Source organism: Dermacentor andersoni, chromosome 1 (genome assembly GCF_023375885.2).
Source record: "Dermacentor andersoni chromosome 1, qqDerAnde1_hic_scaffold, whole genome shotgun sequence".
NCBI lineage: Eukaryota > Metazoa > Arthropoda > Arachnida > Ixodida > Ixodidae > Dermacentor > Dermacentor andersoni.
Genome location: NC_092814.1, coordinates 270,758,754 through 270,778,510, shown reverse-complemented (window position 1 = coordinate 270,778,510; position 19,757 = coordinate 270,758,754). Strand labels below are relative to the sequence as shown.

Genomic DNA, 19,757 nt, shown 5'->3' with positions numbered 1-19,757 from the left:
AGAAAGAAAATTAGTTGAAATATTCAATTTTTTTTTCATAGTTTCAGTAATTGTACACACTGTTTGGCTAGATATCGGCACTTTGTGATCTATAAGAGTTAAACAAGCTACATCACAATGCCTTTTGTAAAAATTTATTACATAGAAAAGTGCACATAAAGATGACTATATTTTGCCATTGTGCATCACATAACTCTAAACTATAACAGCTACACAAAACGTAGTGCCATATTTGAAATCTGCATAGAAAACTCTATACTTGACTGAATTTCGAAACCTCTAATACAACTAATAAAAAATAATTTGTTTCGAGGAGCGTCTCCCCTTAAGCACTAAGTATGCTGAACTTAACAGCCAACTTACGTACACTAATCTCGTCTACTACATCTGGAAAGATTTCACCACCAGGTCATACCACTTGCTCATTTTTGAGACTTTCTTTGCCAATTTAAAATTATAATTCATACTTAAATTGCGAACAGCGTGCTGGATTCTATCACAATAAATCATGGTCATTTCAATTTCATCAGTGTCTCGCAACACATTCTGGCCAATTGTCAGCCCCTTTAAGCTTTGCATGACACTTGTCGCTTAGTGCATGCACCACCACAGTCTTTCCTGTACATGGTGTGTCCACTTTTGTGGAATCACTGCGAGTAAGCCAGAGTTATTGAGGGCAATCACTCTTTTTGTAGTACTTCTTCATTCCAAGGCTTGGTATGCTTTGAAAATAACTGCGATGTGAAACAGTTCACTTGTTTTCCAAGTCTCGTAATGTGCACATGTTTACTTGCTTGCAGGTACCATGAGATTTTTTTTATGATTGACACATGCCAGGCAGAGTCCATGTTTAAGCGTTTTTACTCGCCTAACATCCTTGCCGTGGCCAGCAGCAAGATTGGCGAGGACTCGCTCTCGGTGAGTTCACTGATGGCAGGTGTGCTGTCTCTAGCTTTATGTGTATGTTTTGCTACAGTATATGTACCCAATAGAAGAGATCTCAGTGTGAGAGTTGCATAGTGAGTGCATGAACTTTGTAGCACTGAGCTGCTCATAAGTAGTGTTCTTTTGCAGCATTTTAGCAATTTCCTTTCTACACAAAACTGTGAAAACTTTTAGGCAGACTGAACAAAATTACGGCATTCAGCTACTTGATCTTACCCAACATATTCCACTGTCTGTGACACTGATATAAGTTTTGAACAGAAACAGCCTACTGAGAATACAGAATCTTGTGTGATCAAATGTGTCTGCTTCTGTTTAATTTTGTCTGTAGTTTAGCACAGTATAAATACAATTTAGATTTATAAACTCGTACGGCTGCTGGTTCTTTGTGCCAAGCTCCTGAACTTTCGGATTCAAAAGAAAGATGTCTTCAGTCAGGGGTAGCAAACAGCAAAAAATGCTGCTACATGCAGGTTCTAGCTTTCAACAGGATAAGCATGTGCAAACTACATTGCAATGAGGACATTGTGCTATACAAGGAGTACACAGTTTGTCCTGTCTGGATGGTCACAGTGAACCGATTCATCATTAGTACAATGAAAAGACAACATTTGCGGAAGATGGGGCAGGTGCTAGTTCCATCATCCACATGTGTCGTCTTATTGTTGTATTAGTATGTGTCAAGCGAAGCATAACTAATTAGACCAGCAACAAGTTTTGACGACCACAGTGAGATGGCAATTGCAGCACAGCGAATATGGGAAATTCTGCACATTAATAACTGATGTAAAATATGAACGAGCATAAAAGATAAATGGTTAAATTTTTATATTGAATATTGGTTTACTCTATTGTGGTTTAGAGGTTCTACTGTGCCATTGCACTCATATGCAACTTTATTGCAGCACCATGGTGACCCGACGATAGGAGTGTATGTCATTGACCGGTACACTTACTACGCACTCATGTTCCTTGAGGAGGTTAGCACCAACAACACCAAGACTATGGCTCAATTTGTGAGTGTCGAATTGATTGATGCTTACTAACTGCTAGCCACAACTACTAACTCAGAGCTAATGTGTAAGGTTTCTTCACTGGCAGCACTGTATTTCATTCACACATGTTTATTTAAAAGTATGTTTGCGCTAACAGGCGTGTTTATTTTTTATGCGAAAGCGTCAAAGGGCTCATTGAGCGAAAAGCCTGATGTCCCGCATCTGTAGCTGCACCTAAGTTCCCATTGGCTGCAACGCCATGTCACGAGCACACTTTGACAGAGAAGTATGGATGAGAGGAAACACCTGCTGCCGCAGTAGTGTGCCAGGTGTTGCGTGAGGGGATGCCAGCAATGCCAAATCACTCTCAAGGCTGTTTCACATGGTGTGATTGGGGCGAAAAAAATAGTTCCGCTGCGCACGTCGCAGAGCGATTTTTGCTGACAGCTTTCACATGCGTTAAATTAAATAAATTGTTACAAAATGCAACATCTGCTCCTCAGCGATTGCTCAACTTATCAAAGTTTTGTGAACATGCTGGTGGACCACTGCAACCCTCTAATGTGCCAGTAAACTTTCACGATTTTATTGTAAAATGCGCACTTTATACAGCTTGATTATGATTGTCATAGTGACACTAATAACTTTGATTCTCTCATTTGTGCCTAATACTATAGAAGAAAACTTATTTCTAAAGAATACAAATACAGTCGCCGACTAATTTTTTCATAACGACTTTTCAGACCCGTTCATAATATGGGCCTACCAGTGCAGCAGCTACATGAACTTAACCAATGTCCAATGGCAACCGAAATTTAGGCAGACATTTACAGAAACATTTCATGAATAAGCTTCATAAACATTTGTGGCACAGATCATCCTAGCTGCAAAAACATAGGGCAGAGCATCTGTTGAAAGCTTCCCTACAGAGCAAAGCCCTCACATTTTTAGTGAATAGTCAGTCTTGAGCAATCAACAGTTTTTTGTATTTTTCACCTAACTTCAGTATTTTTTCGCTACGACTGTAGTATTCTCAAAGTACCAAGGCTGGCAGGTCTGCTTTAATTTTGTATGCTTGTTGCTTTATGCGAGTGGACACATCCAAACAACAACAAAAACATTTCTTTACGCTGGTATCCAGTGATGGATGTCGCACGAGATCAGAGACCTCCAGCACTCTACCAGCACATTCACAAAATGTTCCAAGACTTATTGCACCGTTACTTCTATGTGCATGACAACAGTGAAAATGGATTAGCATTGACAGCTGCGTTAGAGAAAGAAGTCACCTCATTGACGAAAACATGGCAAAAACATTCATTTGTGGTGCTTTGGAGAGCACTTTAAGCTTTTGCATTGGTTTCAACTCAGTATTTGGTAATTTATTGCAATCACCCTGCTCCCCTCCTTGTGTTGGCCATGGTGGGCATTCATTATAATAAAGTAAATTCAGCTCTCCTTTCAACTTCATTATAACGAAGCTGTATTGTAGTTATGGTTAACCTGGCAAAACCCATTGTAAGTGTAACATAATGCTTTATGAGGTCTGTTTTTATTGCATGGTTAAATGTGCCATGTTTACCTTTTCATGCTGTCAGTAACAACTTTAAGAAAAGATCTTGGATTTATCACAGCTTTGATATTGCTCAATTTGCAGCAAAATTATTTTTGGGTCTGCATCATTAAATTAAACACGTTGGGACCTTGGTTTGTGGTTCCTGTAGAACAAAAAAAAAACAACTATGAAAATACACTATCTGAAACTTGATTTTAGAGAGACTGACAACCGATATTTAAGGACCTAGTTTTCTATGGCGCAATGCAGAGCTCACCCTTAGTAGTGTTTACATTGGCAACGGTTACTTCCAAAAGCACATGGATATTTAGTAAGCAGAATTTTTTTTTCACTCTCTCTCTTTTTTTTATCCGAGCAGCCTCTAAAAACAAAGCAAGAGTCCCTCCTCCAGCAATGCTGAGAAGTGAGAGCGATGTCGATAGCCCGCCTAGCAAATTGTGAAAGCCGCCCATCGTTCTGTTCTCACAGGAGTAAGTGTAACTGTGATTAACCACCTACATTTTGACCTTTTCAACCAGAAAACACCCGTGTACTTAGATTTAGGTGCACATTAAAGAACCCTAGGTGGTCTAAATTTCCGGAGCCCCCCATTACGGCGTGCCTCATAATCAGAAGGTGGTTTTGGCACGTAAAACCGTAAAATTTAATTTTAACCTTTTCAACCACTTTTGAAAATAAATATCTGGTGCAATAGGTCCACGTTGTTGTGCAGACATTTCTTATATTTCTACTGCGTTTTTTCCTAAGTACACGCCTGCATCAGGGCTGGCTGGCCCCCATCATCGTTGTTCTGTCGATAGACGAGCCAAGCCAGGAACTGCGTACACTAGCAGAAGGTCATGTGGTGGGCCTCTTATGCAGCTTCATGTTTTTGCCGCGTGGGGTGCCAAAGGTCATTTTTCGCGACTCTTAGCGATGAACTAAAAATATAAGCGTTTAATGAGAAAAACGTGGCTCGTTTTGGCCACTATGATAGGAAATCATTCCATCAGTGGGGTTATCTCTATTCATGTTCCGAGCGGTTGTCTGTCCCTTTAAAGCAGCAAGTTGCAGCAGAAATCTTGACTGCTTTTGAAGCCTGTTGGCAAGTAAATTTATGTCCAAAGAAGACGCATAAACAGTGATGCCAAGCTTTCTTTCTTTTTTTTTTAATTATGCGAACCCCAAGAAATGCAGTGTTGCTGCGAAAGTTGAGGGGAAATAAATCAGTGGTGAGCACAAAATTTTTCAGCTTTTCTAATAAAAATGCAGGTCAGTGCAGGGGCGGATCCATCGTAGCATCAAGGACGAACCTTCAACACAATTAGAGAATGGGGATGTGTATTAACTGCTCAATTTTACCAGCACAGGAGTGCCAACGTGTCTCTGTCTCAGAAGGGGGGAAGGACCTTAAGGCCCACCCTCTGGATCTCCCAGTGAGTCAGTGTGTCCTTATTAGGATACTCCAGCATCAATTTATACTGCCCTGCAAGTGTGGCTGGTACTAATTAGCAGCAACCTTGTACTTCTTTTTAACAAGCCCTTCTTTAGCGCCAATGAACATGAATGTACTAATCACTTAGTGATGAGCTAGCAGTTGTCAAAGCTTCATGGTGTTTAGACCCACCTTCACCACATACGCTGCCCATATTCTCTGTTGCAGTTACGTGTCTGTCCCAAGTCAGTGTGCATCTCAACAGCAGTGTCACGCAAAGACTTGTTTACACGTAACCTGGACCAAGTGCCTCTGACAGATTTTTTTGGGAGTGTGCGCAATGTTGAGCTCACTCAACAGAAGGTCACATTGAAGCCCCTGCCACCACCAAGCACATTACTGTGAGTGTGGCAGCCAGCTCTTATAGTACAGTTGCAGTATTACAGGCACTGTCATTGTTGTCTTGCATAGACCAGGGTAATTTTTCAGGATAACATTTAGTGTTGTAATACTGGAAGAATATTACTGTTATACCTCTTCCATGTGTGATTAAAGTAAATGACTGTGGCACTTCACCAAAAAAGGTTCCATTTCTTACCTTTCAACCTGGGGGGGGGGGGGGGGGGGGGGTATTCTGTAAATGTCCACCTAATGGACTTCATTTCGGCCACCGCTGATTGGTTGGAGCTGTCTGGTGGCGCCAGCCCAACCAATCAGCACTTCGGCAGCAGCCGAAATGGACAGTCCACTAGGTGGGAACTTAGAGAATTCTTTCCCCCCACCAACCCCGCACTCCTGGTTTAGGCGCTTCTGTTTAACTGAGTGAGCAGTTACAGTAGGTACTGAAATATTGCTTCTTCTGAAATAAATTTATTGTAGCAATTTTGATTACAGTGGCGATTAAAACAATCTCAGACTATGATTTCATGAGAAACAAGTGATTTTAGTGACATAGTTTTCAGTTTATGCAAGAGTTGTGCTACAGTGTATTGATTGCTTTAACTAGAACTCAGCATTGTTAATCTACTGTCTGCATCAGAAGTTCATGGGTCACAAATTTTGTGAAGAAGCTCAATTTCTTTCAGCTTGTGCATAAGACTCAGGGTGTCTACCAACCGGGAAAACCGGGAATTCTCAGGGATTTTGAGTAGTCTGGAAAAAGTCAGGGAAAACTGAGGGAATTTGGGCCTCTATCAGGGAAAATTAGCGGCAATTTTATTGAAAGGGTCGAAAGTCGCGGTAATGCTGGATCGAGTAACAGACAGGAATCGTAATGAATCGTCTTTGATGCCCTGTCGTCGGCAGGAGGAGTTGCCAGTGTACAGTCAACGAGCGACTTTCCGGATTCCCGATAATTTGGACGGCTTCGCGGCCCCGCCACGCATCCCATAGAGTCAACGTATAAAAACGTATGAAATTTCCGACGCAAGAACTCTTCGCCGTCCGAATTTCCGGACGTTCTGCCGTGACCGCAGGTCCGAAGCGGCAATAATCAAAGGCACCACCACTGCCGTTTTGGTTACTTCGCCACCTCGAACCGGCACTCTCGCACGCAGATTCGCTGGCAGCCGTTGCCACCACTGCGGCAACGCTAGGCCTAGCTGCTTCGACGTTCGCTATGAAGCTTCTTGCCGTTTGGTGCCGAGTTTTTTATTGAAAGAATTAGCTGCTGTCAGCAATGGCACGGACTCCGCCTTTGTGGTCCTCGCGATTGGCCTAGAAACTTGGAAAACACGGTGCGTTGCATAATGCTGGTTCCTGAAAGTCAGCTTCGCCTCTGTGCAGAAATGTTACTTGGTGAAGCTTACGCAAAAGTATTGCAGGGAAGCATAACAAGCGTGAGAAGGGGCCACGGAACACAGTATGTATTCCTTAATTATACACGCAGGCACCCGGCATTTCCTGTCACAGTACGAGCATCGGTATGCCTAATATGTGTACCGACAGGCCTTCAGAGCGTTTTCGAACGTGCCTGTGGCGGTTTGAGCCCCTAAGGGCAGTAAATTACACAGATTTATTTTTTTCCAACTGGCCGATTTTTCGGACGTTTTCACGGCCCCTAGGGAGTTCGAAAATCGGTCGCGGACTGTGCAACTGACCAAGATGCTTCAAGCGGTCCTTGGGGGCGAACGAGTGGCGGAAAGCGGACAAGAACAGAAATTACCTACGCATTGAGGAATAAACGGGAATGGAAGCTTGCTGCCGCCATTTTGAAGGAGCTTGAGCTCAAAAAATAAAGTTTTGGCTGATGCCGAGATGCAGGTGTCCCTCATCCAAACCAAAATAAACTTTAAAGCAGTGAAACACAACACTCGGGCGTCGTGCGCGGACTGAGAGTTTGTCAGGACAGTTGAGGTTGACTTACGAGCTGTTGAGAGAGAATGTTAATTGTGACAGAGTTCGGGCCTCATCCCGCTGAGGTTGCTATCAGTTGATAGAAATAGCTCATATTCGAAAATATTTGCTTCTATATGCATCTCTTTTTTTATTCGTATTTGATAATGTACAACCCCATTTGCAATTTTTTTTGAAGACACTTTGTTTGCTGTGCATTTTACTAACCCATGCCTTCTATTCTCTTTTTGAATAACATAAACACTGCTCCTTAGTATTCAAATTGGATTAAGTCACGTTTTTAATTTTTTATGTGCTTACTAGAGTGACAGCATCAGGCGATATGGTTTCAGTCCGTCTTGACATAAAACATAGTTCTGCATCACTCCGGTAAATTTGCAATGGCACTCAGGGAAAACCTGGAAAACTCAGGGAATTTGGAAATGTCAACTTGGTAGACACCCTGAGACTTCTAAATGAGTAGAGTTCTGCATTAGTCATATGTTACTGGAGACTGCAGTTCCTCCATTTCAGGCTACGAGCACAAGCTACATGAAAATTCTGTCTTTCCACAGATCCTGCACCCTGTAAACTTCTGATGCTTACAAAATTTGTTGTTGTTGATCATAACAGGAAGCACTGTTATGTTATTACTGAAGGGCACAGAAGAATTTCATGAACATTTCTGTGAAGTAACATATGAGAACATGGCAACAATGCAGGTGTTTTTGGAATAGTGTGTTCATATAGACTAAATATAGCTCAGAGTGTTGTATTTTTGTGGAAGTTTATTGAGTGGAAGGGCAAAGGGTTAACCCTTTTAGGCACTGCATGTATTGTACTTGACAAAGTAGTGCCTCGAAAGCCTAGTTAGCTAATAAAAATAATGTTATTTAAAACGTGTTGCCTACATTTTAAGATGCTTCTGATCACACCTAGATATGCTGCGAAGTTGATTAATATATGCAAGGTGCTTCATTTTAGTCTAATAATCTTTCATGCAGGAATCCATTAACTCTTTACAGCTTTGTGTTTATGACGAGGAAAATGCACTAGAAGCTCCATGGTTACCCTCCCATTCAGGAAGTTTAATCGAACCTTTAATGAAGGGAGTACTCTTCTTCTGGGTGATTCCACGAGATCAAACATGCATGACTGCTTCATATTTATTATTACCTATTATTACTATTATTATTACCTCCTATTGCCACAATGTTTTCCAGTATCATGGCCGAATTAAATGCAAACTAAAATGTTGCATCGAAAGTTTTTCTGCTCATTTTAATACACTTCACAGTAAATTAGTTCCATGCATTTTTTTATGCTGTCCACAAACGAAAAAATGTAAAATTCCAAACAAGGCCCAAATCAGAAAAATTTTGTAACTTTGATGCGTTTTCTATGTCACACAGAAACTTGAAAAACGTGTCAAACAAAGAACATCTTTTTTTGCAACATTTACGCAAAACATTACCTTCCTACATGAAACACTAAAGAAAAAAATAGTTAAATAAACAAGCTTTTTCAAAACTCATTTTCAAAAAAATGAAATAAATAAAAAAGAAACTGGTTACAATTTTTGAAAAAGCTTTGGGTGGAAGTCCACTTATGTCATGCAAAAGTGGGTGGGATAATGTTTTCTCATTTGTTTTGTTCACAAAATATAACAGGCCAAAGTGGCCCATGTTGAGCATGCTGGCTTTAGTGCCGCGATTACTCATTCTGGTTTAACATTTACTCTCTTAAAAAAAGGAAAGGCAATGGTTGCCACAAATGCAGGAAGGTTTACCTTTACAAATGCATTCAAGAGGCAGTCCCAGCTGTCGCATTGTACATGCTCAGAAAGGCCCAAAATTGGTGCAAGAAGCATTGAAAGTGGTCAGATTTTGACCCATACACCAGGTGAAGCTTAAGCCCATCGGATGTACAAGCTGCGCTTGACTACTTCACCTAGGACGAGCTTTTTCGGGCTCAGCCGAAAGCACCCAAGAATGACGTTGTGTCAGTCATCACGAACGGCCAGAGAGAGTACGTCTCAAAGCGGTTTATGACACGTTCTATCCATGAGACATTCCCAATATTCAAAGCAGCTCACCCCGAATGTGCCATAGCCCTGTCGAAGTTTTACAGCATGCGTCCAAAATGGGTGCTGCTCGCACCACAGCAAGTGGTTTGCTTTTATTGTGCTAATGCCAACCTTTGTGTCTCTGTGCTTGAGAACGTGACCGGCATGGAAATGTCATTGGAAGGCATGAAAACATTGTGCCTTTGTGGCTCCCCAACTACAGATAGTATGTTACGTGAATGCAAATGCTGCCCATGGAGTGAAATACTCACTTTGGCCAGTCTGGGAATGGTCGACGAGGACGAGGTCACATTAACTGTTTGGGGAAGTGGTGACTTGATGTCCTCTCCAACCCTTTTAGTGAAAGAGCTCAGCAAATGGGTGACCAAATGGATTCCTCGCGTATACATGCGCCACACTCAAGCCGCGGCTATTCATGAGGCAAAGAAGTGCAAGCAGCGCGGAAGCATTGGTCTGCATTTTGATTTTGCGGAAAACTGGACAGCCCTTCTTTCAAATGAAACACAGTTGTACCATTGGCACAAGAAACAAATATCCATTCTCATCTGTGCCACCACAACAAGGAAAGCACACACAGCTTTACTCTCTTAAGCGACGATATGCATCACAATGCAGTGCACGCCCACTACGCCCTAGGCAGAGTGCACGAAGCGTTAGATGAAAGAGCACCTGTCTACTGTCACGTAACATACGGCAGCAATGGTGCAGCGAGCAATTTTAAAAATAGGTACCAACTGTACAAGTTGTGCCATTCCAAGTGTACGTCTGCGAGGTGTATATTTTCTGCTACCGGGCAAGGTGAGAGTGCTTGTGACGGTGTGGGTGGACTCCTTAAACAGCAAGCTTCCCTGCACTACCTGAGGTCTGAAAGTCCCGCCTCCATTCAGTCGGCACATGAGATGGTCTCCCAACTTAGCAGCAACCTCAAGAATGTGGCCCTGCTTCATGCACCTGCTGCAGCCATCGAGGAGCATCATCAGCAGAAGTCAGTGGAGTGGCATATGTGGATGTGTGCATGGTATGTGTGGATGAGTGCCTGCGATCTGTCGAGCGGACATGCACTGCCCATTGCGAGGACTGCTGCTAGCCAGCTGATTAAACCCTTTTAAATACTAACTGCAAAGAACACGCAATAAATTTGTTCAAGCACCACAAGTAGTGTCGAGTTTGTTCTCTCTTGTGTCCCAGAAAACAAAGCAGTAAACACATTCTCTGTGCATGCCACAATAAAAAAAAAAAAAACAGGTAAACCTTCCTTCATTTGTGGCAAGCGTTGCGTTTTTTTTTTTTTTTTAAGCGAGTAAATATTAACAAACCGGAACGAGTCGGCGTGGCACTAAACCCAGCACGCTTACCATGGGCCAGTTTGGCCCGTTATATTTTGTGAATAAAGCAAATGAGGAAATATATTATCACACCCACGTTTTGCACAACATAAGCGAACTACCATCCAAAATTTTGTTGAACATTGGAACCGTTTTTTGTTTGTTTTTTTAGATGAGTTTTCTTTAACTTGCTTATTTAACTATTTTTTTCTTCTTTTGTGTTTCATGTAGGGAGATCATCTTTCGCATAAGTGCTGCAAAGAGAACGTTAAATGTTTGACACATTTTTAAGTTCCTGTGTAAAATATAAAATGCGCCAAGACGCATCAAAGTTACAAAACTTTTCTGATTAGGGCCATGTTCGGACTTTTTTTACATTTTTTTCGTTTGTGAACAACATAAAAAGATGCATGGGACTAATGTACTGTGAAGTGTACTAAAATGAGTGGAAAAGTTTTACGACACGTTTTTAGTTTGCATTTATTTCGGCCATGAATTCAAACAATATTGTGGTAAGTAATAGAAGGGTGCTGAGGAGGACGCTTTTCAGGAATAACATTTTCGGCTCCGTGCAGTTTGAATATTCCTACATGACAAATAAAAACCAGACAAAACAAAAATGTCAAGCGGACACGCATGCTTGATCTCTCATGGAATCGCCTTTCTCAGAGTGCTTGAGATACAACTGAAATGTTAATTTTTGCGATGCCTTGCCGAAAATATGGTTACGCTATGATAACAAGAACAGAAAAAAGTAACTGTGACAGCACCATGCACAAAAACAAGTGCAAGGTTGCCAGTGTCACTATCAGCATCAGTGCTTAGAGAGTGCACTTTTGAGAAGTAGTAAATGTGTCACGTGAAACTTGTACAGTATCTTCTTTATAGAGGCAACATACGTAATAGCTTTATGTGTAATTAGATACGAAATTCTTGTGTGCATACATAAACCAAACATAGTTTAATAGGCCCCTGGTGGCATGCGTGAAAACTGTGTTAGTGGCCATGTGAAATGACCACAATTACCTTGAGGTCGAAGTGCGGTTGTTTCGTGGTCTTATCTCATCATACGGTTCTTCGTATGTGGAGGCATTACTCTGAGGTGATCAAAAAAGCAAGATTACCGCCCTGAGTTGGTTCTTGGGCTCTGCGTACAGCACTGGCATTTACAATACTAGATTTAACATAGGATTTGCATGTTTCAGAAGTGCAGCACAAAATTAACCAGGTCTGCATAGTGACACCAACTACAGCACCTTCTGGACTGTGAAAATGTGAAAGCATTTTGCATCTGAGGACCTCAACATCGGGATACATCAATATTGTACATAACAGTGCACCACAAGGGGCTTGCTGGTTTTTGTAGAATAACCTTTCAGTTTCTTGAGGCAGTTAATTCTGCTACAAACTATAAGACAACCTGCATTTGGTTAGCGAGGTAATGCAACCAAGGGGTTCATTTTTCTGAGGTATAAGAGCTCCTGCAAAGTAGCATACAATGTGCAAGGGGCTAGGCTTCTTGCGCTCTCAATGCGTCTGTGAAAGTACTTTTCATGGCACTCGCATGCTCTTATCTCAAGGGGGTTCATGGATGTCCATATGACAGGTGCATTACTTCAAGGCTGTCAAAAAAGCCAAATGCCTTGCAGAGTGCAGGGCTTCACACCCATGTGTTTCGCCTAAGACTGAGCTCTGCATGGGTCATCCAATATGTCAGCACATTATACCAATTTTGAGCTTTTTATGCAACTTCTTTCTATAGAAGGCCGGTTGACTTGAGGCAGTACAGAGAGTTTGGCGCTATCATCAATAATGTTTTCATGTGTTGAATTTTTGTTTGCAGCAAGTATCGTAACACTTGCCACATTAATGAGGCAAGAAAAAATATTCATGCTCTGGCTGGAGTGAAAAGAATCTCCTCAAATTAGGCTCTAGAAAATAAATTTATTTCTGTGGGATCCTCTGCTGACAACTACCACTCCTCCCCCTTCTTCACCTCTCTCTCTCTCTCTCGCTATATATATATATATATATATATATGTATATCATGCACATGTTTGTGTTGCCGAAACAACACTTTGCTTAATTTCTGACAAAAGTTTTTTATTGTTAAGGCATGCAGCCACTTTGCATCAAATTATGGTATGATCCTTATGCTATTTTTAAGAATAATTATATTTTAAAAAAAAATTTCATTTACGAATTGCATTTATATGATGTATGTCAATGACTAATTATCACTACTTGCAGGACCACATAAAGTTTTCCTTCCTTCCTTCCTTCAATGACCTTGCTTGACCAGCACTAAAAATGGCGCCAAACAAAAGCAAGACAGTGCACTATCGCATGTTTTCTTGTTTGTTCGCCAGAGTTGTTGCAGCCCAGGTTACAGTGGAGATAACCATTGTTTTCCAGCCAGATCTTCCATGGCTACGTGTGGAAGAGAGCGGGCACTATTTTGCAAGTCGTCTGTCAGTCAGTCGCGCTTTTGGCATTGTGGGCATGCTATATTATTCTACATTTAAATGTACAGGAACGAAGCTTTGCGCTAGAACTTCAGTAGTATCATGTGATGCAAGTTACACTCACTTTCGGTGACCCACTGTCCGACTTGTTTGAAGAGCTGTTTGGAAGTGACTTGCGGTCATGGTATTGTAGTCATCACACGAAGCATGTTGTTATTTGATCATGCTCGGGAACTGATAGGCAGACAGTCGAAAGCAGGGCTGATTCCTGTTTAGAAGCCTTTGTGAAAATTACGGCATCCGTAGTTTGCCATAAAATAAGGGCCAGTAGCTTCAAGAGATTTTAAATTTAGTGTCGTGTCTCCTGAAACCCATCTATTCTGAAAATTACCAAGATGTTTAGATAGGCTTTCCGCAGCAAGCAGCACACGTTACGACAGGGTCGTAGAGCCTCAGCTAGGCAACTCACGAGGGCCGTCTGGTGTTGAGCGATCAGGCAGTGACGAGAACCTCTCCCTATGTCCATAATTATCTGCCAGTTTCATTCTTGACACCCTTTATGTGCGTCCTCCCTCACTCCCTCATTGTATCCATCACCCCACCCTCCTTCTTAAAATTATTTTCTAGTAGTCACTGTTGCACTCAACATTCACTAGGCTGTGGAACGGCGTGGTGGCGGCCCCTAAAATTCCTATATTTCTGTTTCTGCAGGAATTTCGAGGCCATTCACCTACCTGCCCTCCCACCTGTCTGTTGTGGTGGTTTCTTAGCTTCCCTGACCCAGCACCCCCGTCCTTAATATAATTTGCCGTGTGCAAATCAGTGTTCTGTAGGTCTTTCATTCTTGTCCCGTTTTTTTCCCTCTCCTGTTTTCATTCTTAACAGCATGTACAGTGCTCAGCGATTGAAAGGTGATACTCGGACAGTATAGCGGCCGGTGATTCTTGTGCCACCGGTGAGCACTGGGTGATCGCTGAGGGGGCCCAATTGCGTCATGATGCATCAAAATGACCCTCGTTTTTATGTGACACAAAAGTGTATCAGCTCAATAACCCCAGCGTCCAACGGTGGCACAAAAAAGTGCCGGCCGTCATGCTGTCTGAGTATCGCGTTTCAGTTGCTGAACACTGTACAAGCTAGCCTTACAGCAAGCTCTGCTCAAGTTTACTAACATAATGAAAGTCCGAGACAAGGGAAAGAACAACAACAATAAAAAAATGGAGGGGGGGGGGTGCTTAGTATGCATTTCCTAGATAAGCAAGTCGCAATATTTTCGGAATGCTTTTCTTCCGCGCAGTGTGGTCGATGATTCAGTCAAGTACCAAAAATGAGAAGCTCTTTGACAACAGACATGAAGGCTTGGTAGGGAGCAACAGTACCCCCAAGTTTTATGCATGTGCTTGTCCCATCTTTATGTGGAATTTTTACCGCTCATCCCCCCCTCAGCAGTTATGGTTAACACGATCCGGAATGAGGTAGAGGCTGTAATGTTTGGGGTCGGGCATGAAATAGATGGTAGCTGGCCCATGCCGTTGTCCAACTTATCCACACTGAGGACGTTGTTGAAGGGAGAGACTTGTTTTCATCGAGAACGAGGAATACGAGTTTACTTACAGTATTTACATGAGATCTTTACACAGTTCATCAGTCTAACATGACTGAAAGGAATGCATCCTGAGGAGCCGCCAACGGCTCCTTAAATACACTATGTCCTCCCTAGATCCCTAGGTGAGGGAAAATGGCCATTCAACCTGCTACCAATTCGGAGCGTTCAGTCATCGTAGCCGACCAGCCTTTGAGGGGTAGGGTTTGCGCACTCGCTTCTGCACAGGTTTCACTGACCACACCAAGGTGAGAGGGTTTTCGCAGACAAGGGTCTTGCCCCGAGCAGGCGCCTCTTCATCCCAGTGTTAACCCTGCAGACAATAACCACCATGTCTGTCCATGACTTCTAAGCCCCATGAGACGGCCGTAATACATCTTCTCCCAGGATTTCTACCGCTTCTAACAAGCCGTGACGGCGACGGCGAATCCACTAACAATACTTGGTCCGCCGACCGCATTTAGTCATAGTGGCGCCGAGGGGGTGTTGATGCGGCACATCGTCGCCCCTACAATACGAGTCGCCGCTGCAGGTGGGGAAGGGTTCTAGGGTCGCTTCTCGGAAGCTCGCCACCTCCGCAGCTGCGGCTGGCTGGGAAAATTTTGTAGGTCAGTACCCTTGCAGGCCGTTCGTAACAAGGCGCGCTATGAGTGGGGCCACAATGTTCTGTGCATGGGAGAGGGGATCGCCCCCATGACACCCCTCCCTCCCTTTTGACCACCACTAGCCTTCGCCTTGCTTTCACATTCGGGCTTTTCCATTCAACCATGTTGCTCTTCTGGAGCGCATCTCCTGTTCTGTCTGTACTTTCTTTTCCATGGAGAAGGAGGAAGAAGGGAGGAGGGTTCTTCAGAAAATTTTGGGTAAGGGGGGTTTCGACCCCCTTAGCTATGCCAATGCTCTAGACTGATTGCTAGTTCACAACTTTCTGCAGACTTGGTCCCACATGACCTTGTCCTGGTCTTGCTAGCAATAAATATCTTGTGAAGTGGAAGAATTATAATTGCACTCTGTACATACTGGGCATTTCAGCAAAGAATGACAAACTCTCATGGACATTGCAGTAGCATACAAAAGCAGTTTAGGGCAGTATATTGAAGGCAGCAGCCATCAGGAATCATGGTAAATTGTAAATAACAAAATTTTAATTCTATTAGGGCACATATGCTTGTAGAATTGAAGCTGGCCAGATGCTCAAAACATGTCGCTCTCTTAATCCCGAGAATGGTGCTACTTGAGTTCGTAGGCCCGAAGTACGTACATGGTGAAATTCATTCCACATGTTCTCTCCAAAAGCCTTACTCATGCACTTTGTGACAATACTACACAGCACACCAGTTTATTTCACTGCTCATTTTGCTGGTGGACATCCCCAAACTGCTGATTTGAGGTAAAGGTCCACCGTGGCATTTTCTGTTGACCTAGTGAAGTAGTCGCAATCTCTTCTCCTTAGATCTTTCCCAATTTGTGTAGGTGTAGAAGCACCGCCATGTTCTTCTCGCTGAACTTTGAAACATATTGAGCCGGATGGTGGTACATATACATATAAAGAAACAATTCTGCATTGAACGTAGCTGGTGGCACGTCACTCACTGGAGCTTTACAAATTTTGGCGGCTTATTAGATGTATGTGCCTTGAGCAGTGCCAGAATTTAATTCGTAAGTTACCACAAGGTAATTCATGAACCTATTAAATGCAGCTGAGCTTGAATATAATGAATTTGGATTATAACAAAGTTGATCTAAAATATTTCTCACCAATATCAGCTTGTAACAAATAAAGAATATGATTAAAAGGACGTCTTGTTGGGCGAGTTGGTCACAATTCATCTTGGGTACTCGGCGCTCTGTCCCGTCTCCTTCCTTGTGTCATGTGTGTTTTCGCGCCTAGTACCCAAAAAGAATATGATGAAGATATTTTCGGGTCGAACAGAACCTTATAAGATGCCTCGACTGTACTACCGGACATCCACTGCTGTGAGTAGTGTGTTGGTGCAAAAAACTTCTCTTTAGTAGGTATTTTGGAACCTCACATAAACCGATTTTGCAACAGGATGACAAAACTTGAGACTTCAATGACACAGTATGCAGTTGGAGACTACAGTCAAGTGCCTCTTCAACAAACGTCTCTACAACGAAATGACCTGTATAATAAGGAATAATTCTGTCCCGGTTCTGTGTTGAGCTGTGTGGTGCGCGACCTTTACAACGAAGTGAGCTGTATAATGAATGATTATGGGACGTCCAAGCACTTCGTTATAAAGTCGTTCGACCTTACTCTGAGAAACTAATTATTTTCTCATAACTTTGATATTTGACTCATGACCTTTTGTATTTTTCAGAAGCAAACCACGGGAAAACACCACTGTCAAGCAAAAGCAAGGCTGGCATAAAATTGGTCAATTTTCATTCCTTTCATAGCAGTGCCACATCCACTTAGAACAACTCGAATTGACACTTAATTAACATGTGCACAACAACCAAGGATAGAATGTCCTTGCTCTTCCGTTGTACAGTCACGCACAAACTGTAAATAAGCACTTGTAGCAGCCTATTACTTAAGATATTTAATAAAGAAATTGAATTGTCCGAGTGCCAAGATTCCCCTTTTTTCTGTGTTATGATTCATGATACCTTCTATTTAGAAGGCATGCACTTGAGTAAAATGAAAATATTGTGCTCCTGTAACCATGAATTGATCATAACAAAGCAATGACATTAAGATGTAGTATATTAACTCAATCAAAAGGTAGAACTAAAGGAGGGGGCAGCACTGAGAGGAAGGAAATAAAAGGAAATGGTAACATGTCTACCTCTCATGGCTTGTTTGGCAGTCAGTGCAGTAATCGTAAGGCATGGTCTGCATAGAAAAGGAATTTGATGCAATGCACCACCACATATTCATTACACCAATGTTCCATGCAGTGTAGATGGCAAACTCCAGTTTGGCAGTGTTCCTAGTACTGCTGCAAAAGATTGCTAGTGTTTACTATCCGAACTGTGACTGTATTAAATAGCAATGTTTAATAATTCTTGATAAAAATATTGCTATTAAAAGATGGCTGATGGCTGGAGAACTGGTTAGCTTATGGATAGGAAACAAAAAATAAACTCGAGTGAAACGAATTACAGTAGACCCTATTTGAATGAATGAATGAATTCTGGGGTTTTACATGCCAAAACCACGATTTGATTATGAGGCACGCCGTGGGGGCTCTAGATTAATTTTGGCCACCAAGGGACCTTTAACGTGCCCCCGATGCACGGGACACGGGCGTTTTTGCAATTCGCCCCCATCTAAATGTGGCCGCCGCGGCCAGGATTTAATCCCATAACCTCGTGCTTAGCAGCGCAACACCATAGCCGCTAAGCCACCACGGCGGGTGACCCTATTTGAGATGAGCATGAGGGCACTTTGGTAATAAGTTATGCCTAATGGTACTAAAGAAACAACCAGAAAATGTTTAGCTTACCGGAGAATTCTGTCTGAAACAGAGTTCCAGTGATTTACTACCTCGGGTCATTTTGGAGCAGCCAGATGTGCTTCAGAGCAGTAAAATGGGCTTTCAGGGCAGGTTAATGAAAGCAATCACAAAAATGAATGCATGGAGCTGTTATAGTGGGCAAGCCATGTGAGAGCAATATGTGGTCGCTGGTCCATAAGCTCAATTGAAACATTAAAAATGAGACCACCGCTTCACCACCGTCCTCACTACGGACTACGATGAAGCAGTGGTGTCCAAAGATGTGCTTTAAAAATTCACCAATGATTATGATACTCCCTAATGCAAAATTTGAGCACAACTCTATGCGTGTTTTCATTTTGCGATATATTGGCTGATGTGGACACGTTGCAAATGGAGCGAAGTGTGGGGCAACTGCCTTGCTAATCGGGAAATTGTGAGAGGCAGCGCATGGGCACAATTCACAGCAGCTGCCGCAGACCGATGTCAGCTCATGCAGCGCTTTGTTTTCACAGAGACTACGCATGCCACTTTGGCACCATCTCGTAGCCGTCATCGCCGCAAAGTCCATCTTGCGCAGCACTATTCTTTTATCACACTTTCGCCATACCCTCCTCCTACGATTTCCTCCAGCCTCACGCTCTCTTCGCTATCGCATAGTTTCCTACAATATACTAGAGGGAACTCTGGCGCTGCACTCGTTGAGCCACCATGGGAATCATGGGAAGCACATAGATTTGTCTTATCTTCGTGCTTGTGGATTTGTTTATTACGCTTTATATGCCTTCATTGTTGTAAATTTCAGAGCAATTTATACACTTCGAAGTGCAGAAGACACTGCAAACACGCACAATCTCTACTAATTGCAATGATTGAGCTTGTCGAGGTGGCCAAATCGAAATGCGCCAAGCGTCTCAAGGCACTGGCTTGCCCGTGATAAATTCATATGGCGTTTCATATCGCATGTCGATGCATGCGTCCGTGGTGTAATGGTTTCAATATTGGGCCTCTGTGCTGGAGGACCTGTGTTTGAATCCTGCCATCGGACAATTTTTATGATGTTTCTCTAATCATTTAATATGCAGTACATTGTTGAAAACAAGGAGTTTACAAAGTCACGAAGCTGTTTGAAGCTAGAAGGACGAAGTTTGGGCAAATCCATGTACTTCCCATAATTCCCATGCTGGCTGAACCTGCAGCTCTAGTAGACACTAGCGCCAGAGTCCCCCCTAGTAATTAATGTATGGAACTCTATGCGCTATTGCCGTCTTTCACCTCCCGCTGCGCTCCGCGTTCGCCTTCGTCTTTCGCTGTGCTCGTTCGCTCGGTTAAGAGGGACATCGCCAACGCTTGCCGGCGCGCACATAGTCCGACGTAGCGTGAAGGCGCGCGCACACTCTACGTCACGCTGGCGAGAGCAACAACGGCAATAGTTCGACGCACTGGCGCAGCCAACGTAACCGGACGCGGCCAACGTGATCCTCCGTGCCAGACGTCGAGACATCTCGTACTCCATCCGCGCGCTGATCGCGCCGACCCACAATGCATTG

At 42.9% G+C, this 19,757-nt stretch overlaps 1 protein-coding gene across 2 annotated transcripts in view; it reads left to right on the top strand.

Annotated features, from left to right (window-relative positions):
* PIG-K (Phosphatidylinositol glycan anchor biosynthesis class K) overlaps positions 1-17,332 on the top strand; it is a 38,211-nt gene extending 20,879 nt beyond the window's left edge. The window contains exons 6-9 of one of the 2 annotated variants that reach the window (XM_050195532.3): positions 801-918; positions 1,851-1,961; positions 5,159-5,331; positions 17,086-17,332. In XM_050195532.3, coding sequence (XP_050051489.1) covers positions 801-918; positions 1,851-1,961; positions 5,159-5,331; positions 17,086-17,164 — 481 coding nt within the window. In that variant the 3' untranslated portion in view covers positions 17,165-17,332. The remainder of the gene's footprint in view (positions 1-800; positions 919-1,850; positions 1,962-5,158; positions 5,332-17,085) is intronic. The other variant, XM_050195533.3, reaches the window with a different exon arrangement.
* Positions 17,333-19,757: the final 2,425 nt, after the last annotated feature.